General features: G+C 50.2%; 1 protein-coding gene across 2 annotated transcripts in view; it reads left to right on the forward strand.

Moving 5' to 3' along the window:
• oys (lysophospholipid acyltransferase 6) overlaps window positions 1–25785 on the forward strand; it is a 106732-nt gene that overhangs the window by 47772 nt on the left and 33175 nt on the right. For both annotated transcript variants that reach the window (XM_069309438.1, XM_069309439.1), the window contains exon 4: window positions 14795–14909. In XM_069309438.1, the coding sequence (XP_069165539.1) occupies window positions 14795–14909 (115 nt within the window). The remainder of the gene's footprint in view (window positions 1–14794; window positions 14910–25785) is intronic.

The following is a 25785-nucleotide window of genomic DNA, read 5'->3' on the forward strand; positions in this document are numbered from 1 at the left end:
CTGGACCCTCCTCAGAGAGGCACAGGGAGCAATGGCCCCCCCCCCCCCTCAGAGAGGCACAGGGAGCAATGGCCCCCCCTTAGAGAGGCAAAGGGATCAATGGCCCCCCCCCCTCAGAGAGGCACAGGGAGCAATGGCCCCCCCTTAGAGAGGCAAAGGGATCAATGGCCCCCCCCCCCACCCCTCAGAGGCACAGGGAGCAATGGCCCCCCCTTAGAGAGGCAAAGGGATCAATGGCCCCCCCCCCCCCTCAGAGGCACAGGGAGCAATGGCCCTGGAAAACCCCCTGTGGTTGGGGGTTTTCCTTATCTACCATCAGATATCTACCCCGGTTTTAGCCATCAATTAGGGTTAGGTACTCAGAAAGGTAGGCATAACAAAACAGACCGCACATGGTAAGAAAATTACAACTGAAAACCGAACAGAGGCAGAACTCCCCCAAATCCCAAGGAAACGATTAAACAAGCAAGCATCATGCACCGCCGTCGCGACACTCATCCGCTCACCCACCCCCGGTGGGAGAAGGGGGGAGCCCCAGACTCTCCGCACTAGCTACCAAGCAACCCCAGTTCGTTGGTTATTTCGATATAGGGTGGTCATCGACTCGTTATTTTGTCTTAGTTGGGGTCCCTGCAGGTCGCAGGTTTTAGCCAGTTGTTTCGCCTTTGAGTTGAGTGGCAAGTGGCAGCTGCCTCCTGGGTAAGTCCCTCTTTTCCTTATCTTTGGTTAGGTAGCTCCAAGGAGCCGAAGGGGCTCCCCCCAAAGAAAACAAGCGTTGAATGTAATGAAAAGCCATTTTCTGAGTGAGCCCCGGAGACTCCCTGGCACTCTCCCCCTTCCTCCGGTTAGCGGTTTTTGTGTTGTTTTGATGCTTAGCCTCCGAACTGGGGTTGCTGGGTAGCCGGCGGGGAGGGTCCGGGGCTTACCATTTTCTTACTGTGTGGGGTCTGTATTGCAGCCCGTCCTCCAAAAATGGGGAGATAAATGTAACAGCCCCATAAGTACAGTTATGTACTATGTATGACAGTCAGAAATTGTACTTATTTTCACTTAGTATTAAACCGTACTGTCAAATATATTGTGAAGATTTGAGTTTACCTGAAAAGCTGAATAGAAAACCACGACCTAACCTAACCGTCGTAGTTTCTGGGGGGAGCCCCGTCGGCTCCCCGGAGCTTTACCGGCTGATATGCTAATGTCAGACTTTGGCATCAGTCATGTGTATGGAGTTCTAGGGCCTACCGGGGACCACGAGCCAGAACCTGGCCCCCTCAGAGAGGCAAGGGGAGCAATGGCCTATAGAAACCCCCGTGTGGTTGGAAGCATTCTATGTCTGCCATCGACCGGGTCAAGCATCCAGAAAGGTAAGCATTCCAAAACAAACCCCTATTCTGGTGAAAATTGCTACCTAAGCCGAACTAGTGAATAGAACTCTTCAACAGAAAACACGGAAACTAGTATGACGTCATACGTCACCGCGCCGCTGTCTGCGCAGCTCCCCCCTCCCCGGGAGGGGGAAGGGGGAGCCCCAGACCTCCCACGCCGGCTATCCACCCATCAGTTCTTCGGCTGATGCTATAGGCAATGGTTATGTGCTCCGGCTCCAGTGGTTGTTTCAGCACTGTACCTAGAGTGTGGTGTCTGTTTTCTAGGTGGTGCGTGAGCCGGGTGTGATTCTTCAGTACTCGGGCTGCATGCGCCTAGGGTTCCCTTCCCTAGGTGCCCTGTAAGTACTGCCCTTGGGGCTTGGGGCCACCTTCCACAAGTTCCTTGGGTCCTGCCCCTGCTTGGCCGTTTACCGCTTGGTTTTCGGCCGCTCTTTGTGTGCTCGGGTGTTCTGTCTCCCTTGTTCGCCTTAGAGTAAGGGGCAGTGTTTGCACTGGTGGGGCGCGGGGTACTGTGCAGCTTGTCTTTACCAATCATAGCGGCCGGCTCTGTTCCGCTTGGGTACGCTGTCCTCTTGCGGGGTTTTCTTTTTCTTTTGTTTATATACCTGGTGGGGGGGTCTGCCTTCGTTCTTGCCCCTTGTGTCCCTTGTGTTCTGAGTATTTCTGGTGGTACCCCCTGCTAGGTCCCCGTGAGTGTACACGGCCCGGGGGTTCAGCTCTTAGAAAGTTGTTTGGTAGCTTGGGTGCCGGTTAGCAGTACCCTGCCTGGGATTACCTGAGCGCGAGTCCTCTTAAAGTAAACGCTCGGGACCCTGGGAAACCCCTGGGGGCGCGCGGGTCCGATGGATGTGACCCCAGAGCCCCCCCCTCGCTTCCAGCGAGTTTGAGGGTTGCTCTCACCTTTTGTCTCTGGGTGACTCTCTGTTTTGCCTCCGTCTGCTGCCTGTGGGGTCGGTGACACCTTCGACCCGGTGTCCTGCGAGTTTGGTTGCTCGTTGTGGCTCGGTTACCCAGTTGTGCTAACAAAGCGGGTGCGGGCAGCAGGGGCGTTGCACTTGAGCCTTGGTGGTGGCAACGTTCTCGTGGTTTTTCTCCCCGGGAGCCCCGGGGCTGCCCCGTTGTATTTCGTTTTGGGACTTGGGGGTGTTGGTTGCTTCGGTTCCATCCACGCCCCCTTGTCTTTCCCCTGGTTCACCCTTCCTGCCTGTATCCGGTTCCTTACCGTCTGTAGGTTCAGGGCGGGGTGTTTGGTGGTGTTGAGACTCGGGCAGTCTCGGGGAATTCCCCTTCCGGGGTAGTGACGGGGGCATTTGGGCCTGTTCCTCCAGCCGTGTTGTATGAGTCTGCCAGTGGGCTCCCTTCCTTAGTGTTTTCACGGCTGCCCCGGTTTTCTGGTACGGCCGGGGCTTTGGGGGGAACGGCTCGGCCCCGGGGCCTGTCGTGTAGGTTCCCGGGGCTGGGGAGGGGCTGACTTGGGGGGGCCTTGGCCCCGTTAGACCCCGTGGGGGGTTTTATCCCCCTCTCGGCGGGGCTTGTGGTTACGCGGAGTGGGGTCTTTCCTCCCCACTCGCCGTACGTGCTGTTGGACGTCGGCCCCTCCCCGGGCTCGGTTCCTTGGCCTTTGAGTCGGTTGGTTCCGTCCTGTGGGTGGTTGTTTCCTCCCCCGCTTTTTGGGACGGTGTTTTTGTCATGTTTCCCCGTTCGATGGGGTTCTGCTTGACTTTTGATCTCGGGTGCGCCTGCGCCTTCGTGTGCCTTCAGGACTAGTGTTGGCTTCTGTGTTTTCGAGGGTACGGGAAGGTTTTTCGCTACTTCCCGCATTATTGGAACGTCTGTCGGCTCCTAGTACTTGTCGCCCTGTTGGGCTACTTGTCGCCCTGTTGGGCTACTTGTCGCCCTGTTGGGCTACTTGTCGGCCGTTTGGGCTACTTGTCGCCCGTTTGGGCTACTTGTCGCCCGTTTGGGTTCCCTTTTTTTTGGGCTCTTTGCTTCTTTGGCCGGTTTTATTGTTCCTGCTTCCTCTTTTGGCTCTTTTTCTCGTGCAATAGTCCTGGCTGGCGCCTTCCCGCAGGGAGGGTGTGCGGTTCGGCCAGCGTGTTATGCGCATGCGCCGTGGAGTTTGTTTTGGTCTGGGCGATGGTTCAGTGCTGGGGTTTTGCGCCCTTTTTTGCTACAGTGCTTCGCCTCTCGTTCTTCTCCCTGGCTGCGGTATGTGCCCCTTTGCGCCAGGGGTGTCCTGGTTCCCAGTTGTGGGGAGGACACCGCGGTTTTCTGTGTCATGGGTGTGGACCGCCTCCTTTGCCTCTCCCTGTTCTCCTGCGGGTCCGGCTCTGGCGTCTTCACCTGGCGGTGCTCCCAAGTTCTTCTGGGCACGGTTGAGTCGTGTCAAGTTCGAGCCACCATTCGCCAGGTGAGTTTCTGCGGTCTGGCGTCTTTTGGCCGGGCGCTGGATGCGGCGGTGTTCATATACCTGTCTTTATTTAGGTATAATTTTGTACGGCTGAGACCGTTCGCACACCAGTGACTGTCCCTTTATCACCCCTTCCTGTCCCCCTCATGTGCATGTCCAACCCATGCTGGAGTCGTTCAGGGGACCCTCCTTTTTTAATGTTGTGAGGTGTGGGGGTTGTAGGGTTGGTTCTGTACTCACCTGGTGAGGCTCCTGGCTGTGCTTGCAGGATTTGAGCTCTGGCTCTTGGGTCCCTCCTATCTGGTAGAACTTGCGGGATAGTACCAGTGGAGTGCAGTGGTGCTATTGGCACTTTTGGGGAACACTGTATTACCATCAGTGGTCTGTGCTTGTTACTCGACCTACTTGCGAGCATAAGCCTTCTTGCTGGTTCGTCCGTGGACTTCCAGGGCGCACTGGCCTGTTTTCGTATGGCAGTTCCGGCCCGTCCTGGTTGTCGGGGTATGTGGGCCGGTGGACTGCTCCTAGCAGCTGCCTGGTGGGCCATCCTCTGGCCGGTCTGGCCTGACCTTGGCCCGGGCTTGAGGTGTAAAAGAGCTCTCAGTACCTCATCCAGCAGGTATCGAGCGGGGTTTCTCCGCCGTCGGTCGCCTGGTGCAGGTTTCTGGGCCTGCAGGGTTTTGTCGTGTCTCCGTTGGCCCTGTCTGGGGTCTGCCTGCTCCGTTCTCTGCCTTTGCAGAGGGGAGTTGCTATTTACATGTTGCATGTTGCAGTGGTGCCTGTTGCTGCTGCTGCTGCACGTGAGCATTGGTACCGTGTTTCACGGTGGCGTGTCCTTGTTCCTGTGTCCGGTTGTGGAGTGGCGCTTTGCTGCCGTTTTGTGCCTGGGGATTGCGTGGGGTTTTTGTCCCTGCCTGATTGTCCACCCCTGGTTGTTCTCCTGGTTTTTTTTTTTTGTGCTTCTGCTCTTTCTTCCTGCCTCTTCTGCAGCAGGAATGTTCTGCGTGTGTTCTTAGGCGTTGGTCAGCCTGTGTCCTGTGATGTGCTTCTTTGTCTCGGTCTGTTGCAGTTGTTCGTGCCCCTTGGTTCGGGTCCTGTTCTGGCGGCGACCCTTCCGCCTTCTTTGGTTTTCCTAGCTTGCCCTGCCGGTTGTTGTTGTTTTACTTTTTTTGGGGGGGTTCTTGCGATGTCTCGCGTCGGACCCGTCGTTTCTGAACTCCTGGCGGGCTTGCATGCTTCGGAGTTTTTCTGTTCGGCAGACGTTCCATCTCCTTGTGCCGCCTGGGTTTCGGTGGTCGCGCCCGAGATCTTCTCGCGGCTCCGCCTTTTTCCTGGGCTTGGAGGGGCCTTGTCGGGGCTGCTTATGTTCTGCCTCGTGGTCTCGCCTCCGGTTGGTGGTCGGGTGGCTTCATGGTAGGTGTCCCACCTGTGTGCTTCTCTTGGCGGCAGTATGGGGTATTTTGGCGGTCCTTCCTTTTCCTGTCCCTTCTTCGGTGGGTCCTTCTTGTTGGCTTGGTTTACTCTCGGCTTGGTTTTCTAGTGGGGGTTGGGGGCCGTCGTCTTGCCACATACTGTCGCCTCTTTTCGTGCGGCGCAAGCGGAGCCGCTTCAGCTTGCTTTCGGTCTTGGTGTTGCTTCTGCACCGTTAGTCAGCTGTCTTGTGCGTCATTTCACCTCCGGCCTGTTTGCGCGCCGCTTGCACCATCCTGGTCTCTGGTCAGCGTGCTCTGTCTTCTCCTCGGTTGGTAGTGCCCCTTCGGTTCCGGTGTGTTTTTCGTCGGCTCTTTCCTTTTGGCCTTTGCCTCTGGGGGTCGGTTCGCTGTGTTTTCTTGCTCCTTCGGTTTTAGCGTTTTGGTTGTTCGGTGGCAGCAGTCTCCATCTTTTCTGGCGCGGGGTGGGGCTGCTGCATTCTGGAGGGGTCCTGGGTTTGTTGGTGCTTCGTTGGTCGGGCCGGGGGTGTGTCGTTTTTGTGTTCAGTGGCGGCCCTCTGCTGTTGTTTGCGTGCCACGGCGTTTGGGTCCGGAGCGCGTTTTGCGTTGATCCGGTTCTGTTCTTCCCGGTTCGCGGGTGATGGTGTCCCGGGTGGTCAGCCGTGTTCTTGCGGCTAAGCTGCCTGTGTTCTTCCCTCATGCCTGTGGCGTTCGTGGCTTCGCTGCTCTCGCTGCCGTCTGGGCGACGTGGCCTTGCAGTCTTTCGGGCATGGATTTTTGGTGTTCGTGCAGGGGCCTTGCTGCTCGTGGTTCTCGTGTTGTTCCCGGGATTTTCGGGGCTGTGGCGCCTTGGGTTGGCGTTTGCTGCCGGTTGTCTCGCCTCCTTGGGGGGTGCGTGGTGTCCGCCTCCCGGTTTTGTCCCTTTGACCTTCCTCTGTGGGTAGTTAGCTCCGGGGAGCCGACGGGGCTCCCCCCAGAAAACCAGCGTTGAATGTAATGAAACGCCATTTTCTGGGTGAGACCCGGAGGCTCCCCGGCAACCCTCCCTCCCTCCGGTCGGCGTTTTTCGCGTGTTTTGACATCCAGCCTCAGAACTGATGGGTGGATAGCCGGCGTGGGAGGTCTGGGGCTCCCCCTTCCCCCACCCGGGGAGGGGGGAGCTGCGCAGACAGCGGCGCGGTGACGTATGACGTCATACTAGTTTCCGTGTTTTCTGTTGAAGAGTTCTATTCACTAGTTCGGCTTAGGTAGCAATTTTCACCAGAATAGGGGTTTGTTTTGGAATGCTTACCTTTCTGGATGCTTGACCCGGTCGATGGCAGACATAGAATGCTTTCAACCACACGGGGGTTTCTATAGGCCATTGCTCCCCTTGCCTCTCTGAGGGGGCCAGGTTCTGGCTCGTGGTCCCCGGTAGGCCCTAGAACTCCATACACATGACTGATGCCAAAGTCTGACATTAGCATATCAGCCGGTAAAGCTCCGGGGAGCCTCCGGGTCTCACCCAGAAAATGGCGTTTCATTACATTCAACGCTGGTTTTTTGAAGATAAGCATTTTATTGCTTCTTAATTACAATTACTACTTAACCTGTAGCTATATTGATATTACAGTTTTATAAAACAAATAAAACAAAACTAAAATATTTCAATAAATTTTAAAGTAACTCAGGATATTTTCAAATTTTGTATAAAATCTCTATTGTTTAATAAAACTTAAAATGAAATTCCTGATACAGTATTTAAAACTTGTGTATAACGAACTGAACTTTAAAATTTCATCCTAAAATTCTGAGTGTCTTAACAGAAAACGAGGAGAATAAATGGGGAGGTAAATGTATCAGCCCCATTAGTGCAATTATGTACTATGTATGACAGTCAGGAAATGCACTTATTACACTAGTATTAAAACATACTGTCAATTCGGAGGATGGGTTACTGTATTGTTATGCCTTCCTTTCTGGGTGCCTAACCCTGGTCGATGTCAGATTAGGAAAGTCCCCAACTACAGAGGGGTTTTCCAGGGGCCATTGCTCCCTGTCTCTCTCTCAGAGGGGGCCAGGTTCTGGCTCGTGGTCCCCAGTAGGCTGAACTCCATTGACTGTTGCCCTAGTCTAATGTATCACATATTAGTCTGATAGCTCCAGGGAGCCTCCGGGGCTCATCCAGAAAAATGGTGTTTAATTACATTTAACACTTTTTCTGGGGGGAGCCCCGTCGGCTCCCCGGAGCTTTACCGGCTGATATGCTAATGTCAAACTTTGGCATCAGTCATGTGTATGGAGTTCTAGGGCCTACCGGGGACCACGGCCAGAACCTGGCCCCCTCAGAGAGGCAAGGGGAGCAATGGCCTATAGAAACCCCCGTGTGGTTGGAAGCATTCTATGTCTGCCATCGACCGGGTAAGCTTCCAGAAAGGTAAGCATTCCAAAACAAACCCCTATTCTGGTGAAAATTGCTACCTAAAGCCGAACTAGTGGATAGAACTCTTCAACAGAAAACAAGGAAACTAGTATGACGTCATACGTCACCGCGCCGCTGTCTGCGCAGCTCCCCCCTCCCCGGGAGGGGGAAGGGGGAGCCCCAGACCTCCCACGCCGGCTATCCACCCATCAGTTCTTCGGCTGATGCTATAGGCAACGGTTATGTGCTCCGGCTCCAGTGGTTGTTTCAGCACTGTAACTAGAGTGTGGTGTCTGTTTGCTAGGTGGTGCGTGAGCTGGGAGTGATTCTTCAGTACTCGGGCTGCATGCGCCTAGGGTTCCCTTCCCTAGGTGCCCTGTAAGTACTGCCCTTGGGGCTTGGGGCCACCTTCCACAAGTTCCTTGGGTCCTGCCCCTGCTTGGCCGTTTACTGCTTGGTTTTCGGCCGCTCTTTGTGTGCTCGGGTGTTCTGTCTCCCTTGTTCGCCTTAGAGTAAGGGGCAGTTTTTGCACTGGTGGGGGCGCAGGGTACAGTGCAGCTTGTCTTTACCAATCATAGCGGCCGGCTCTGTTCCGCTTGGGTACGCTATCCTCTTGCGGGGTTTTCTTTTTCTTTTTGTTTATCTACCTGGTGGGGGTCTGCCTTCGTTCTTGCCCCTATGTGTCCCTTGTGTTCTGAGTATTTTCTGGTGGTACCCCTGCTAGGTCCCCGTGAGTGTACACGTCCCGGGGGTTCAGCTCTTAGAAAGTTGTTTGGTAGCTTTGGGTGCCGGTTAGCAGTACCCTGCGTGGGATTACCTGAGCACGAGTCCTCTTATAGTAAACACTCAGGACCCTGGAAAAACCCCTGGGGGCTCGCGCGTCAGATGGATGTGACCCCAGAGTCCCCCCCTCGCTTCCAGCGAGTTTGAGGGTTGCTCTCACCCTTTGTCTCTGGGTGACTCTCTGTTTTGCCTCCGTCTGCTGCCTGTGGGGTCGGTGACACCTTTGACCCGGAGTCGTGCGAGTCTGGTTGCTCGTTGTGGTTCGGTTACCCAGTTGTGCTAACAAAGCGGGTGCGGGCAGCAGGGGCGTTGCACTTGAGCCTTGGTGGTGGCAACGTTCTCGTGGTTTCCTCCCCGGGAGCCCCGGGAGCCCTGGGGCTGCCCCGTTGTAGTTCGTTTTGGGACTTGGGGGTGTTGGTTGCTTCGGTTCCATCCACGCCCCCTTGTTTTTCCCCTGGATCACCCTTCCTGCCTGCAGCCGGTTCCTTACCGTCTGTAGGTTCGGGGCGGGGTTTTTGGTGGTGTTGAGACTCGGGCAGTCTCGGGGAATTCCCCTTCCGGGGTAGTGACGGGGGCATTTGAGCCTGTTCCTCCAGCCGTGTTGTATGAGTCTGCCAGTGGGCTCCCTTCACTTGTGTTTTCACGGCTGCCCCGGTTTTCTGGTACGGCCGGGGCTTTGGGGGAACGGCTCGGCCCCGGGGCCTGTCGTGTAGGTTCCCAGGGCTGGGAAGGGGCTGACTTGGGGGTCCTTGGCCCCGTTGGACCCCATGGGGGGTTTTATCCCCCTCTAGGCGGGGCTTGTGGTTACGCGGAGTGGGGTTTTTCCTCCCCACTCGCCGTACGTGCTGTTTGGCGTCGGCCTCTCCCCGGGCTCGGTTCCTTGGCCTTTTGAGTCGGTTGGTTCCGTCCTGTGGGTGGATGTTTCCTCCCACCCCTTTTTGGGACGGTGTTTTCGTCATGTTTCCCCGTTCGATAGGGTTCTGCGTGACTTCTGATATCGGGTGCGCCTGCGCCTTCGTGTGCCTTCGGGACTAGTGTTGGCTTCTGTGTTCTCGAGGGTACGGGAAGGTTTTTCGCTACTTCCCGCATTATTGGAATGTCTGTCGGCTCCTCGTCCTTGTCGCCCTCTTGGGCTGCTTGTCGCCCTCTTGGGCTGCTTGTCGCCCTCTTGGGTTCCTTTTTGGGCTCTTTGCTTCTTTGGCCGGTTTTATTGTTCCTGCTTCCTCTTTTGGCTACTTTTCTCGTGCAGTAGTCCTGGCTGGCGCCTTCCCGCTGGGAGGGTGTGCGGTTCGGCCAGCGTGTTATGCGCATGCGCCGTGGAGTTTGTTTTGGTCTGGGTGGTGTTTCAGTGCTGGTGTTTTGCGCCCTTTTTGCTACAGTGCTTCGCCTCTCGTTCTTCTCCCTGGCTGCGGTATGTGCCCCTTCGCGCCGGGGGTGTCCTGGTTCCCAGTTGTGGGGAGGGCACCGCGGTTTTCCCTGTGTCATGGGTGTGGACCGCCTCCTTCGCCTCTCCCTGCTCTCCTGCGGGTCCGGCAGGGTCCGGCTCTGGCGTCTTCACCTGGCGGTGCTCCCAGGTTCTTCTGGGCACAGTTGAGTCGTGTCAAGTTCGTGCCACCGTTCGCCAGGTGAGTTTCTGCGGTCTGGTGTCTTTTGGCCGGGCGCTGGATGCGGTGTTGTTTATATACCTGTCTTTATTTAGGTATCTTTTTGTACAACTGAGACCGTTCGCACACCAGTGACTGTCCCTTTTTCAACCTTTCCTGTCCCCCTCATGTGCATGTCCAACCCATGCTGGAGTCATTCAGGGGACCCTCCTTTTTTACTGTTGTGAGGTGTGGGGGTTGTAGGGTTGGTTCTGTACTCACCTGGTAAGGCTCCTGGCTGTGCTTGCAGGATTTGAGCTCTGGCTCTTGGGTCCCGCCTATCTGGTAGAACTTGCGGGATAGTACCAGTGGAGTGCAGTGGTGCTATTGGCACATTTGGGGAACACTGTATTACCATCAGAGGTCTGTGCTTGTTACACGACCTACTTGCGAGCATAAGCCTTCTTGCTGGTTCGTCCGTGGACTTCCAGGGCGCACTAGCCTGTTTTCGTATGGCAGTTCCGGCCCATCCTGGTTGTGGGGGTATGTGGGCCGGTGGACTGCTCCTAGCAGCTGCCTGGTGGGCCACCCTCTGGCCGGTCTAGCCTGGCCTTGGTCTGGGCTTCAGGTGTAATAGAGCTCCCAGTACCTCATCCAGCAGGTATCGGGCGGGGTTTCTCCGCCGTCGGTCGCCTGGTGCAGGTTTCTGGGCCTGCAGGGTTTTGTCGTGTCTCCGTTGGCCCTGTCTGGGGTCGGCCTGCTCCGTTCTCTGCCTTTGCAGAAGGGAGTTGCTATTTACATGTTGCATGTTGCAGTGGTGCCTGTTGCTGCTGCTGCACGTGTGCATTGGTACCGTGTTTCACGGTGGCGTGTCCTTGTTCCTGTGTCCGGTTGTGGAGTGGCACTTTGCTGCCGTTTTGTGCCTGGGGATTGCGTGGGGGTTTTTCTGTCCCTGCCTGATTGTCCACCCCTGGTTGTTCTCCTGGGGTTTTTGTGCTTCTGCTCTTTCTTCCTGCCTCCTCTGCAGCAGGGATGTTCTGCGTGTGTTCTTAGGCGTTGGTCAGCCTGTGTCCTGTGATGTGCTTCTTTGTCTCGGTCTATTGCAGTTGTTCGTACCCCTTGGTTCGGGTACTGTTCTGGCGGCGACCCTTCCGCCTTCTTTGGTTTCCTAGCTTGCCCTGCCGGTTGGTTTTTCTGGGGTCTTGCGATGTCTTGCGTCGGACCCGTCGTTTCTGAACTCCTGGCGGGCTTGCATGCTTTGGGGAGTTTTTCTGTTCGGCAGATGTTCCATCTCCTTGTGCCGCCTGGGTTTCGGTGGTCACGCCCAAGATCTTCCCGCGGCTCCACCTTTTTCCTGGGCTCGGAGGGGCCTTGTCGGGGCTGCTTATGTTCTGCCTCGCAGTCTCGCCTCCGGTTGGTGGTCAGTTTGGTGGCTTCGTGGTAGGTGTCCCACCTGCGTGCTTCTCTTGGCGGCAGTATGGGGTATTTTGGCGGTCCTTCCTTTTCCTGTCCCTTCTTAGGTGGTTACTCTTGTTAGCTTGGTTTACTCTCGGCTTGGTTTTTGGTGGGGGTTGGGGGCCGTCATCTTGCCACATACTGTCGCCTCTTTTCATGCGGCGCGGGCGGAGCCGCTTCAGCTTGCTTTCGGTCTTGGTGTTGCTTCTGCACCGTTAGTCAGCTGTCTTGTGCGTCGTTTCACCTCCGGTCTATTCGTGCGCTGCTTGCACCATCCTGGTCTCTGGTCAGTGTGCTCTGTCTTCTCCTCGGTTGGTAGTGCCCCTTCGGTTCCGGTGTGTTTTTTCGTCGGCTCTTTCCTTTGGGCCTTTGCCTCTGGGGGTCGAGTCGCTAAGTTTTCTTGCTCCTTCGGTTTTAGCGTTTTGGTTGTTTGGTGGCAGCAGTCTCCATCTTTTCTGGCGCAGGGTGGGGCTGCTGCATTCTGGAGGGTCCAGGGTTTGTTGGTGCTTCGTTGGTCGGGCCGGGGGTGTGTCGTTTTTGTGTTCTGTGGTGGCCCTCCGCTGTTGTTTGCGTGCCACGGCGTTTGGGTCCGGAGCGCGTTTTGCGTTGATCCGGTTCTGTTCTTCCCGGTTCGCAGGTGATAGTGTCCCGGGTGGTCAGCCGTGTTCTTGCGGCTAAGCTGCCTGTGTTCTTCCCTCATGCCTGTGGCGTTCGTGGCTTCGCTGCTCTCGCTGCCGTCTGGGCGACGTGGCCTTGCGGTCTTTCGGGCGTGGATTTTTGGTGTTCGTGCAGGGGCCTTGCTGCTCGTGGTTCTCGTGTTGTTCCCGGGATTTTCGGGGCTGTGGCGCCTTGGGTTGGCGTTTGCTGCCGGTTGTCTCGCCTCCTTGGGGGGGTGCGTGGTGTCCGCCTCCCGGTTCTGTCCCTTTGACCTTCCTCTGTGGGTAGTTAGCTCTGGGGAGCCGATGGGGCTCCCCCCAGAAAACCAGCGTTGAATGTAATGAAACGCCATTTTCTGGGTGAGACCCGGAGGCTCCCCGGCAACCCTCCCTCCCTCCGGTCGGCGTTTTTCGCGTGTTTTGACATCCAGCCTCAGAACTGATGGGTGGATAGCCGGCGTGGGAGGTCTGGGGCTCCCCCTTCCCCCTCCCGGGGAGGGGGGAGCTGCGCAGACAGCGGCGCGGTGACGTATGACGTCATACTAGTTTCCTTGTTTTCTGTTGAAGAGTTCTATCCACTAGTTCGGCTTTAGGTAGCAATTTTCACCAGAATAGGGGTTTGTTTTGGAATGCTTACCTTTCTGGATGCTTGACCCGGTCGATGGCAGACATAGAATGCTTCCAACCACACGGGGGTTTCTATAGGCCATTGCTCCCCTTGCCTCTCTGAGGGGGCCAGGTTCTGGCTCGTGGTCCCCGGTAGGCCCTAGAACTCCATACACATGACTGATGCCAAAGTCTGACATTAGCATATCAGCCGGTAAAGCTCCGGGGAGCCGACGGGTCTCACCCAGAAAATGGCGTTTCATTACATTCAACGCTGGTTTTTTTTATGTGGAGCAGCATGCGCCTATGGTGATCTTCCCTAGGCGCTCCGTAAGTGTTACCCTTGCATTTCAGGGTTATCTTCCCTGGGACGTTTAGGAATCACTTCCCGCTAGAGGACTTCCTCTCTTGAGGTTTTCTTCGCCCTTGGGGTATGTTGGGGATCTTGGGCTTTCAGTTTTGCCCCGGGTGAGTGAGTATTATTGGCTGGGTGTGGGCGCACTGTGGCTGGCGCAGCCTGCCTTACTGCAGTGCATTGGCCGATGCTTCTCTATGGTTGTCTGTTTGCTTGTTGTGTTTCTTCAATGGCTTTTAGTTTCCTTTTATTGTGTGTTTGCCTTTTGTGGACAGAGGTGGTCTGCCTTGCCTCTTATTAGACTAGCCTTGTAGGTGTTGGTAGTCGTCCTCTGTTGCCCCTGGGAGTTAACTGCTGCTTTTGTAGTCAATTTTCTTGCTATTAGACAGGGATTCTACCAGCTTAGCTTGCCCCAGTTCCTGGGATTCCTGTAGGGCTAATTTACCTGATGGTCCCCAGAAAACCCCTGTAAGCTTGGTGGTAACATGGATACTTCTTCGGAGTCCACTCTCGCCCTGTTGCTCGTCGCCCCTGCCTCAGTGTGACGATCATCCATACTGCCTCTGTCATGCTGCAGTGATACCTATGACCTGGAGTCTTTCGGGACTTGTTCCCCGCTTGTGCTTCAATTTACTCATTCCTTGTGTGTTCATCTCAGGAATCTGGCTCTGTTTGCCCACACTTGGTCCTGCGATTCGTGAGCTTTTCAGGTCGTTTCTTCCGGCATTCGGTGGCATTGGGCAGACCTTCCCCCTGTCAGGGGGTTGGATCTTGGGGGGGGGGGGAGGCTTCTTCCCTGTCCCTTTGTTGGGTCATCTCAAAGTGACTTTGATTGGGCGTGGTCGAAACGACCTTGTCTCAAGTGGGTTTCCTGCCTGTTTCCAGTTCTGAAACGGAACTGTGCAGATCTCCAGTACATGCAGGATTTGTCTTGTCTAAACTGGTTGATTCCTTGCCCTACTTTTTAGATAACCAAGAGGTCTAGTTCATCCTCGAGCCAGGCGCTTTGATGATTTTCCTGGACCTCTGGGATGCTTATTAGTATGTCCCGATTCCTCTGGGGTTCAAGGTGGGGTGAGAGGCTTACTGCTTTTGTTGTCTTCAGTTCGGCTTGAATCTGGCACCTCGCGTTTTCACTTCCTTAACTCATGTTGTGGTGGCCTACCTCGATGACTGGTTAGTGTGGACTCCCAGCCAGTCAGCTTGTCTGCTAGCCAGGGGTCTGCTCCAGGTGCTAGCTTGCTTGGAATCCTATCAGGGGGAGGGTGTTTCTCATGGCTCCATGGTGGCTGGCCCACCTTTGGTTTCAGGTACTGCTTGCTCGGTGTCCAAACCTGAGCAATTTTCCATGATTCTGCCTCTTGCAGCAGGTTTTTCAGGGAGCTTCAGGTGCTTACCCAGGAAATGACATTTCATTACATTCAACGCTAGTTTTTTTTGGAGGGGGGGGGACGGGGGGCACTGGGAACATGACAATTTTGAAGATAGCCATAGCCATATCTTGAGGGTTAATGTGACATACAATATTATGGGACATTAAAGCCTGTGTCATTTTAAGATAGTTTGTGTAGCTGCTTTTATCTACCATTGGAGTAGGGATTACATATCTTATTCACTTTACACTGTGATATGGTTATTGATTTTGTGTAGGAAAATATTGAAAACTAAGTTATTGTATACACAAGATGCTTCTTTAATGACTTCAGCCCATATTTACATGATTCCAGGTCCCATGATGATCATCGTGCAAAAGGTGACAGCTTTGGCCTACAGCCTACATGATGGAATGTCTGGGCTGAAAGATGAGGAGCTAACACCATTTCAGCGTCAGCTCGTCCTAAGGTTGGAATTGTCATTAGAACTTAGAACTAACAATTTCATGAAGATTTTTCTATTCTGCAGATTTGGAAAACTACATAACCTTTTTTTAGGACTGGTCATTTGTGCAGAAGTGGTCATACAACTGTCCAGTATAGTACTTCCTATGTGATTATCATTTTAATTCGGGAAATAATCTTACTGTAGAAACTGTACATACAAAAAATACAGAATATGTTGTTGAAATTTTAATCTTGTTTTCTGGAGGAAGCCTTTTCGGTTCCCTAGAGCTTATCCAGGCCGATATGAAACTACAGTATTAGACTTTGGCATCAGTCAGTATGAATGGAGTTCTTAGACCTACTGAGGACCATGAGCCAGAACCTGGCCCTCTCAGAGAGGTACGAGTAGCAATGGCCTATAGAAATGCACATGTATGAGTTTGAGATAGACGAGTTCTATCCCAAGTTCTTTCCCAAGAGGCAGACAAGAGGAGCTCCAGCATATTTAAACAATCCTAATTATTGTAGTACAGGATGATGATAGTGAGTGGTGTCCCAGAGTACATAAAGGTATAGTGCTTTTAAAAAATAGGTGAGATAACAGGAATGTGCCAAGGGAAGTGAAAAATTGGATGAGAAAAAGTTGCCCTAGTGTTTCCAGTGCAGAGAAGAACATTCAAGATGGCCGCCGGCAAGAGGAAATACAAAACAGAGCTTGATTTTGTTGGATTCAGTGAAGAAAGCATTGATATAACCAGTCTATACAACAAGTTGGTAAAATTAGATACTATAGTGACCTCTCATGTAGAAATAATTAGTAAATTGAAAGAAAGTAATGACCATTTGAATAGCAAAGTTTTATGTCTTGAGGGTTTAGTGAAAGACTTGCGCAAGGATAAGATTCAATTGGAAACAAATTGCAAAGCCTTGGAAGAAGAAAATAAACTCTTAAAAATAGCTTTGGAAGAAGTTAAAGTAAATTTAAACATAAATGACTACAATAGGTTAGGTAAGGAATTTCAACAGGAGAAACAGCTTTTGTCAGCACAGATGGAGGAAGTTACACAGGGAATAGAACAGTGCAAGAAAGATATGCAACTCACCTATGCACAAGTGGCCAAGGAGAAGCAAGTAAAGGAAGTCAAACACTGCAGCAACCAAGATAAAACAAACATTAGGCTGGAAGTGAGAAAATAATTGGCATCTAACCCGAAGTTGGTGCAAAACACAGTTGATCGGTGTAAGTCCCTGATAATTTTTGGTTGCAAAGAAAAGGAGATAACATCTAGGTCAGAAAGAGCTGTAGAAGAAGCAAAAGTAGTAGATAAAATTGTTGGCCTCGTGGAAGGTCTTACAACCATAGGGAATGTGTGCGACTACAGGACAATAGGCAGATATGTAAAAGGGAAAGATCGACCTTTGAGGATCACCCTAAATGGTGCCAAACAGATGGAAGAAGTACTAAGGAATGCTAGAAAATTACAAAGTGATGAGGATGGGAAAATGTGGTTGTTAAGACGAGATCTTTCAAAAGAAGATAGAGAGAAGCTGAAACTGAACCTCACCGAGGCAAAACGTTTAAATGAGATCAGGAATGAAGAAGAAATCAATTCTTTTTTCTACAAAGTGATAGGGGTAGGCAGACCAGTAAAATGGTACATAAAGGCAAACCAACAAAATCATTAGAGAGAGGGGGAGTGAAAAATAAGAAGAGGGGGAACAAGTTCCTGAAGATTGCATACACCAACATAGATGGAGTAAGATCGAAGATACTGGAGTTAAGTGATGTAATACAGCTGCAGACACCAGACATTGTTGCACTCACGGAGACAAAACTTGATGTTATTTTAAATGAAGTCATGTTCCCAAGGGGCTACTCAATTTGGAGACGGGACAGAAAAATTAGGAAAGGCGGTGGCGTTGCTGTGCTGGTGAAAGAACACCTAAAGGTGAACGAAATAATGACTGCCAATCCACAAGAAGTTGACATAATAGCACTAGAGATCTGCCATGAGGATGATAAACTAATGATCATAAATGCATGCAGTCCACCGCTAAGCAGCACATGGTCAAAGGAGGAGCTAGATAGTAAAAGAGAAGGTCTTATACCAATAATGAGAGAGATCATAGCGAGAGCGGATACCGATAGTTCACGACTATTGATAGTCGGCGACTTCAACTTGAAAGCCATAGACTGGGAAGCATATGAAGCTAAAACAGAAGATTTCTGGACCTGTAAATTTGTAGACCTCATCCTGGAAACATTCTTGTATCAACATGTCAAACAAGCTACGAGGATGAGGGAAGGGGACGTTCCCTCCATGCTAGATTTGATATTTACCAGGAAGGAGGAAGAAATATTTGACATTCAGTACCTTCCTCCCTTGGGTAAAAGTGACCATGTCTTTTTGGGAATAAAGTATGCAATGCGTTATAATCTGGAAGAAAATATGAAGGTTGATGCAATTGAAAAACCTGACTTTAGGAGAGGACATTATGGTAACCTTAGAATTTTTTTTAGTGGGTATAATTGGACAGACTTGTTGCTAGGCAAGGAAGTGAATGAGATGTATGTCAAGTTTTGTGAAATATATGATAAAGGCACAAAAAAATTTATACCAAAACAGAGAAGCAGAACTAGGAAATAGGATTGGTTCAACAGAAAGTGCGAGAGGGCCAGAGACCAAAAGACACAAAAATGGAATCAATACAGGAAGAGGCCAAACCCCCAAACATACCAGCGATACAAAGATGCGAGAAACAACTACACGGCAGTGAGGAGAGAGGCAGAAAGAAATTTTGAAAAAGGGATTGCAGACAAATGTAAAACAGAACCAGGTCTATTCTATAAATTCATAAACAACAAATTGCAGGTAAAAGATGATATACAGAGGTTGAAAATGGGAAATAGATTCACGGAAAATGAATTTTCCACCACTCTGTGAACTCTGTCTCAACATCTTAAGTTTGTGGACCACTTTTGAAATACTTATGCAGTTCACTTGTGTGGTCCACTTGTGTGATCGAACTTGTCATACAAGGGAATTATTAATTGTAATCTGTGATAGAATGGGAAAGTTTTCCACCATTCTGTGAAGTCTGTCTCGACATCGTAAGCAAATCCGAATATCCACCGCTTCAGCGAACTATTGTTCGTCGAACCGGGTGAGTAAATCCCTCCTGAAAAGTGTGCGAACTAGCTGGAGATTCGTTGAATCGGGGTACGTGTAATTGAGGTTGTACTGTAAGTGGCGCCCTTCCCCCGACCCCGAGGCCATCGGGATCGACGCCTTCCAGAAGGACTGGTTGAGGAGGGGGGGTTCCTGTGCCTCTTTTCCCTGGTTCAGCTGTTGCTCCAGGTCCTAGCTCGCTTGGAGACTTATCAGGAGTGGATAGTCCTCTTGGCCCCGTGGTGGCTGGCACAGCCATGGTTTCAGGTGTTGCTTGTCCAGTGTCTGAACCCGGAGGTTTTCCACAGCTCTGCCACTGTCAGAAGATCGGCCTGGTTCGTTAAGAGACTGGTTCGCTTTTCTCCTCGAGTCTTCACATTGGGTATTTTTGACTCGAGCCAATCACCATCTGTATGTTGATCAGGTGGCTTCATTGATGGTGTCCCACCTGCGGGCTTCTGTCTCGGCCGCAGTATGAAGTTTCCTGGCGGTCCTTCCATTTCTTTTTGACTCTTCGTCATTGTGCTTCGCTTTTGGTTCAGTTGGTGTTGTCCTTTTGTGGCTGTTCCAGGACCTTTATCTTATGCCGAATACTGTCGCCTCATATTGTGCGGCGCTGGCAGAGCCGCTTCAGCTTACTTTCGGTATAGATGTTACTTCTGCACCGTTTCGCAAGCTGTCTCGTGCGCTGTTTCACCTCCAGCCTGCTCATGCACCGCCTGAGCCGTCCTGGTCATTGGACAGAGTGCTCTCCTATCTCTCTTCACCTCGGTTTGTTGTGGCTTCTTCTGGCCTTTTTTTTTTTTTTCTGTTGGCATTGGCCTCTAGGGGGTCGGGTTGTGGAGCTTCATGCTCTTCTTTGGCACCGGGGTTTCTGCTTTTTTGCTTGTGGTGATAGTTTTGTTCGATTACAGCCGTCTCCTTCTTTTCTGGCGAAGAATGAGACTGCTGCTTTCTGGAGGGGTTCTTTGATTGTTGATGCTCGGTTGGTCAGGCCAGGGGGTGCATCTTGTGTTGTGTCCGGTAGCGACCCTCCGCCGTTATTTGCGCGCCATGGCATCGGTGGCCGGGGACGTCCTTTGGGTTGATCCCGTTTCCCTTCTTCCCTGTTCGGGGGTACAGGTTTCTCAGGTCGTCCGCAGGGTTATTAATTAACACTTTCGCGCGCCCGGCGAAGGTCACAAAAAAGCGGTATGTGCGCGCGGCGTTTTTGTCGCTTAAGCGTAAAAACAAAAATGTGTATACTCTTTTTACTCTCCTGACCTTAGTTCTCGAGCTACGTATTTCATTTTGGTACCAACGTGTTCGCAATAAAATTCTCTAGAAGAACATCAGTAAAAAAGGTCACGAAAAATATAGGGATACCAGCACCAAATAAATAACTACGTAGATGACTGGCCGTGAGCGCCCAACAGCAACAAAATGTTTTTACTCTTGTGATTGTTATCACTTCCACACTTGTCCTACAACATTAATTTTGGTATCAATGGACTCGCAATGAAATTCCCAACACGGTGATATGAATACAAACGTAGAATAATGGTCGCGGCTCACCCGCAAGAGTGTGGGAAGTGGTGGAACTGTTACCCGGTATCAGTGACGGGACGACACATGTGCGATACGGCGCTTTGAAAGTTTATACTTATTTCACTGTCCTGACATTATTATTCTATGTACGTCATTCATTTTTGTGCTAATGTGTTCGCAATAGAATGTTCTATGAGCCCGTAGGTAAAAAAGATCAACAAAGCGTAAGATAGAATAGCGCCAAATATAAAACAACGCTGGAACATATCAGTGAGCGTCAAACACACACGAAATGTTTTTACTGTTGTTATGTTTGCCAAGTTTATACTTGTTGCACACGGTTATTTTTGGTTGTACATTGATCGGAATAAAATTCCCTAAACAGACATATGCATATAATACATGATATGGGGAAAGCATTACCAGTATAAACGGCTAAAGTCACCCATCTGCAACCCGTTTGGGACACTCATGCAGACACATGCTACACCCAAAAAAAAATCTATGTAGGTTCAAGTCTACTTATGGCAGTTTATGTGATACAGTGTTCATTCTGGTATCAAAATACTCGTTTCAGTTCGTAGTTCATGCGATTTTCAGAATCAACTGAATCGCTGGAGGTTCAACATTTGAGTCAGTCATCTGACAAAACTGTCTCGTCAAATGGCAGTGTGCCAGACATCTCGGGTTCTGATTCGATTGCTGCTTCAGCTTGAGGTGTTGAAGTGAACAAGGGCCGCCTCACACCAAATGGTCCAGGAGTTTGCATGGCGTCAGCATAGGCAGGACCTGTGTCATCATTTATGTCTGGAGCGTGCTGCAAGTGTTGAGATACTGTTGCTGTTTGAGGCCAATCTTCCGGGTCCCAGCGCAATAGGGCCCAAATTGCCACCTCGTGGAACTGTAGCAATGTTAGCTTTTTTTGATCAGTTGTGTTGTATATGTACAAAACAAAGGCATTATGCAAAGCCATTTGCAGGAAATAAAACGTTATCTTTTTGGTCCACTTGTGAGTTTTCCTGGTAAAATGGTAATACCATTTGATCGAAGTGGTCCACACCTTTCATGAACTTATTGTACCATGCAGCCTAGTGGTGAGAAAGAGAGCCTCATGGCGCGCAGTTTGAAACAAACCCAAAGTAAATCAGATTAAAATTGAATTTTATACAAATATTTTTTTCAGGACATCATTTTATGTCCACATTGCGGAAGCGGGTAGGCGAAACAGGACTCCAGGTTATGTCCTGATCCGCATAAAGTGTTAAGTCTAGCCAAAAACGGGCTATACCCGTGCCCATGACGTTTGTAAGTTCGCTGTTCTTGCTGCCGTCTTTGCTAACATGTCCTGGGCTGACGTCCAGGCACGTGGTTTTTGGCGGTCGAACAGGGTCCAGGCTACATGCTACCTCGTTTACATTCCTAGGCCTAGTTGGGCCTATGTCGCATTGAGATGGCGGCTGTATCCTGTCTCGACTTGAGTTCAGGTGTGGAGCACCAACCGCCTCCCGGGTATGTCCCCTTCTTTTTAGTCTTTGGTGAAGTAGTTCCGGGGAGCCATAGGGGCTCTCCCCAGAAAACCAGTGTCGAATGTAATGAAATGCCATTTTCTGGGTGAGTCCCGGAAGCTTCCCGGCAACCCTCCCTCTCTCCGGTTGGCGGTTTTCGCATATTTTGATATCCAGGCTTAGAACTGCAGGGTGGATCGCCGACATGGAGGTCTGGGGCTTCCCCTTCCCCTTCCCCTTCCCGGGGAGGGGGGAGCTGCGCAGACATGTGGCGCGGCTCATGTATTCACCTAGTTGTTTTCACCTAATTGTGCTTGCGGGGGTTGAGCTTCGCTCTTTCGCCCTGCCTCTCAACTGTCAATCAACTGTTACTAACTACTATTTTATTTTTTATATCCCTCCCCCCCCTTCCCCTGTGTGTGATGTCATGCTTGTTTGTTCATTTTTAATTGGGGAGTTCTGTCCACTCGTATGTCTATTTTCGTTGTTTCTAACCAGATTAGAGTTTTTTTTTTTTTTTTTGTTGGGCGCTTTCCTTTCTGGGTGCCTGCCCCGGTCGACGGCTGATATAGAATGCTCCAAAATCACATGTGCATTTCTATAGGCCATTGCTCTTTGTTCCTCTCTGAGGGGGCCAGGTTCTGGCTCGTCCCTGGTAGGCCTAGAACCCCCCCCCCAACATCAACTGATGTCAAAGTTAGGGATATCCATATCAGCCTGGATAGCTCCGGGGAACCTCCAAGACTCACTCAAAAAATGGCTTTTCATGCTTGTTTCCCCCCTTCCCCCCCAACCCTTCCCCCCCCAACCCTTCCCCCCCCAACCCTTCCCCCAACCCTTCCCCCCAACCCTTCCCCCCAACCCTTTGCCCCCTCCCCCTCCCCTCCCCACACACACACAGGAAACAGCTGTCTAACTCCCAGGTACCTATTTACTGCTAGATAACACGGGCATCAGGGTGAAAGAAACTGCCTATCTGTTTCTGCCGGCGGCCGGGATCGAACTTGGACCCTCGGATTAAGAGTCCCAACCGCTATACATTCAGCCACTGCCTTTGTAATTACCTAAGTGTAGTTACAGGATGAGAGCTACGCTCGTGGTGTCCCGACTTCCCAGCACACTTTGTCATATAACACTTTGAAACTACTGACGGTCTTGGCCTCCACCATCTTCTCCCCTAACTTGTTCCAACTGTCTACCACTGTTTGCGAAAGTGAATTTTCTTATATTTCTTCAGCATCTGTTCTTAGTTAGTTTAAATCTATGACCTTTTGTTCTTGAAGTTCCAGGTCTCAGGAAATCTTCCCTATCAATTTTATCAATTCCTGTTATTATTTTGTATGTAGTGATCATATCTCCCCTTTTTCTTGTCCTCTAGTTTTGTCATAGTTAATGCCTCTAACCTCTCTTCGTAGCCCTTGTCCTTCAGTTCTGGGAGCCACTTAGCGGCATGTCTTTGCACCTTTTCCAGTTTGTTGATGTGCTTCTTAAGATATGGGCACCATACAACCACTGCATATTCCAGCTTTGGTCTAACAAAAGTCGTAAACAATTTCTTTAGTATTTTGCCAGCTATGTATTTAAAATCAATTCTGAAGTTAAAAAGTGTAGCATAGGTACTAAACACACTAAAGTGATAACCCAAATGAATTTGTCTTGGATATGATAACAACATCAAATCATATATTAGATGTCACCCTGTCCCCACTGGATTTTGAAGAAGTCATAGACAGTATGCCTATGCACTTTGCACCAGGCCTTGATTCTTGGAACTCTATATTCATCAAGAACTGTAAAAATCCACTATCGCAGGCTCTTCACATTCTTTTGAGACAAAGCCTAGATACTGGCGTTATTCCTGACATAAAGGAGGAAATAAGGCAGAGGCAAAAAATTTCAGACCAATTGCACTACCATCACACATCATAAAAATCTTTGAGAGAGTGCTAAGAAGTAAGATCAAAATACATGGAATCACAGCATCTCCATAACCCCGGACAACATGGTTTCTGAACAGGGTGCTCTTGCCCGTCACAGTTGCTGGACCACTATGACATGGCACTAGATGCTATGGAAGACAGACAAAACGCTGATGTAATTTACACAGATTTCGTAAAAGTCTTCGACAAATGTGACCATGGTGTTATTGAGCATGAAATGCGTTCAAAAGGAATAACCGGAAAAATAGGCAGATGGATCTACAATTTCCTGACTAATAGAACCCAATGTGTAATAGTCAACAAAATCAAATCCAGTCCATCAACTGTGAAGAGCTCAGTCCCCCAGGGTACTGTACTTGCTCCAGTACTTTTTCTCATCCTCATATCGGACATATACAAGGACACAACCTATAGTACTGTATCATCCTTTGCAGATGACACTAGGATTTTCATGAGAGTAGGCAACATAAAGGACACGGCAAACCTCGAATCAGACGTAAATCAGGTCTTTCTATGGGCTACAGAAAATAATATGGTGTATAACGAAGATAAGTTCCAGCTCATGCGCCACGGAAAAAATGAAAATATAAAAACGGAAACCACATACAAAACACAGTCAAATCATAACATAGAACGAAAAGGCAATGTAAAGGATCTGGGTGTACTCACGTCAGAAGACCTTACATTTAAAGAATACAATAAAGTAGCCGTTACAGCTGCAAGAAAAATGACAGGTTTGATAACAAGAACTTTTCACACTAGAGATGCTATACCGATGATGATCCTTTCAAGACGCTTGTGCTCTCTAGAGTGGAGTACTGCTGCACAATGACAGCCCCTTTCAAAGTTAGAGAAATTGCTGACCTAGAGAGCGTTCAGAGATCCTTTACTGCTAGAATCCGCTTGGTAAAACATCTAAACTATTGGGACCGACTAAAGAGTCTAAATCTGTATTATCTTGAGCGCAGGCGGGAGAGATACATAATAATTTACACATGGGAAATATTAGAGGGGCTGGTCCCAAACCTGCACACAGAAATAACATCACATGAGACCAGAAGTCATGGCATGATGTGCAGAATACCCCCCGTTGAAAAGCAGAGGTGCAACAGGTACTCTGAGAGAGAACTCTATCAACATTAGAGGCCCGAAACTGTTCAACACGCTTCCACTACACATAAGGGGGATAACTGGCTGACCCCTCACAGTGTACAAGAGAGAACTTGACAAACACCTCCAAAGGATACCTGATCATCCAGTCTGTGACTCATACGTCAGGCGGCGAGCAGCCGTGTCCAACAGCCTTAAATTACAAGCAGATATCAACAAAGTTTTTGATTGGGCAGCAGAAAATAACATGTTTAACAGTGATAAATTCCAGGTACTCAGGTATGGCAAAAATGAGGATCTGAAACATAATACAGGGTACAAAACACAATCGAATCTGCCCATAGTAGGAAAACAGCATGTCAAGGATTTGGTAATAATGATGTCCGACGATCTAACGTTTAAGGAGCATAACCAAGCAAATATTGCGTCGGCCAGAAAAATGATAGGATGGATTACGAGAACTTTCAAATCCAGGGATGCCATCACAATGGTTGTACTCTTCAAGTCACTTGTGTTGTCCCGTCTCGAGTACTGATCAGTACTCACTTCCCCCTTCAGAGCATGAGAGATTGCTGAAATAGAGGGAATACAGAGAACATAGATGTGATAAAGCACCTAAATTATTGGGATCGTCTCAAAGATCTCCAAATGTACTCACTAGAAAGGAGACGAGAGAGATACCAAATAATAAACACGTGGAAAATACTGGAGGGTCAAGTCTTTAATCTACACAGTAAAATAACAGCATACTGGAGTTAATGATATGGAAGAAAATGCAGGATGGAACCAGTGAAGAGCTGAGGTGCCATAAGCACAATCGGAGAGCACTGTATAAACATCAGAGGTTCGCGGTTGTTCAACGTCCTCCCAGCGACTATAAGAAATATTGCTGTAACAACCATGGACATCTTCAAGAGAAAACTAGACTATTTTCTAAAAGAAGTTCTGGACCAACCGGTCCAGAACCTCTGGATGTGGGTATGTGGGCTTGTGGGCTGCTCCAAGCAACAGCCTGGTGGACCAAACTCACAAGTCAAGCCTGGCCTCAGGCCGGGCTTGGGAAGTAGAAGAACTTCCAGAACCCCATCAAGCAGGTATCTAGCAGGTAGCCTGGTTGACCAGTCCAGGAACGAGGAGGCCTGATCGAAGACCGGGCCGCGGAGTTGCTAAGCCCCGAAATCACCACAAGGTAACCTCAAGGTAGGCCCCTCTCACAATGTTCGTAATATGATCCTCAGGTGATAGTTTTCTATCTAGAATTACCCCCTAGATCTCTTTCTTTATCAGTAGTCTTTATAGATTTCTCACATAATTTATAGGTTGTGTGGGGTCTATGTTCTCCTATTCCACATTCCATAACATGGCATTTCTTTACATTAAATTTCATTTGCCAAGTGGTGCTCCATATACTTATTCTGTCCAGGTCTTCTTGAAGGGCATGACAATCTTCTAAGGTTCTTATCTTCCCTATTATCTTAGCATCATCAGCAAACATGTTCATATAATTCTGTATTCCATCTGGTAGATCGTTTAAGTAGACAATGAACATTACCGACGCAAAAACTGAACACTGTGGTACTCCGCTTGTGACTTTTCTCCAGTCCGATACACTTCCTCTTATTACTGCCCTCATTTTTCTATCAGCC

This window comes from Procambarus clarkii, chromosome 65, assembly GCF_040958095.1.
Source record: "Procambarus clarkii isolate CNS0578487 chromosome 65, FALCON_Pclarkii_2.0, whole genome shotgun sequence".
In the NCBI taxonomy this organism is placed as follows: Eukaryota; Metazoa; Arthropoda; class Malacostraca; order Decapoda; family Cambaridae; genus Procambarus; species Procambarus clarkii.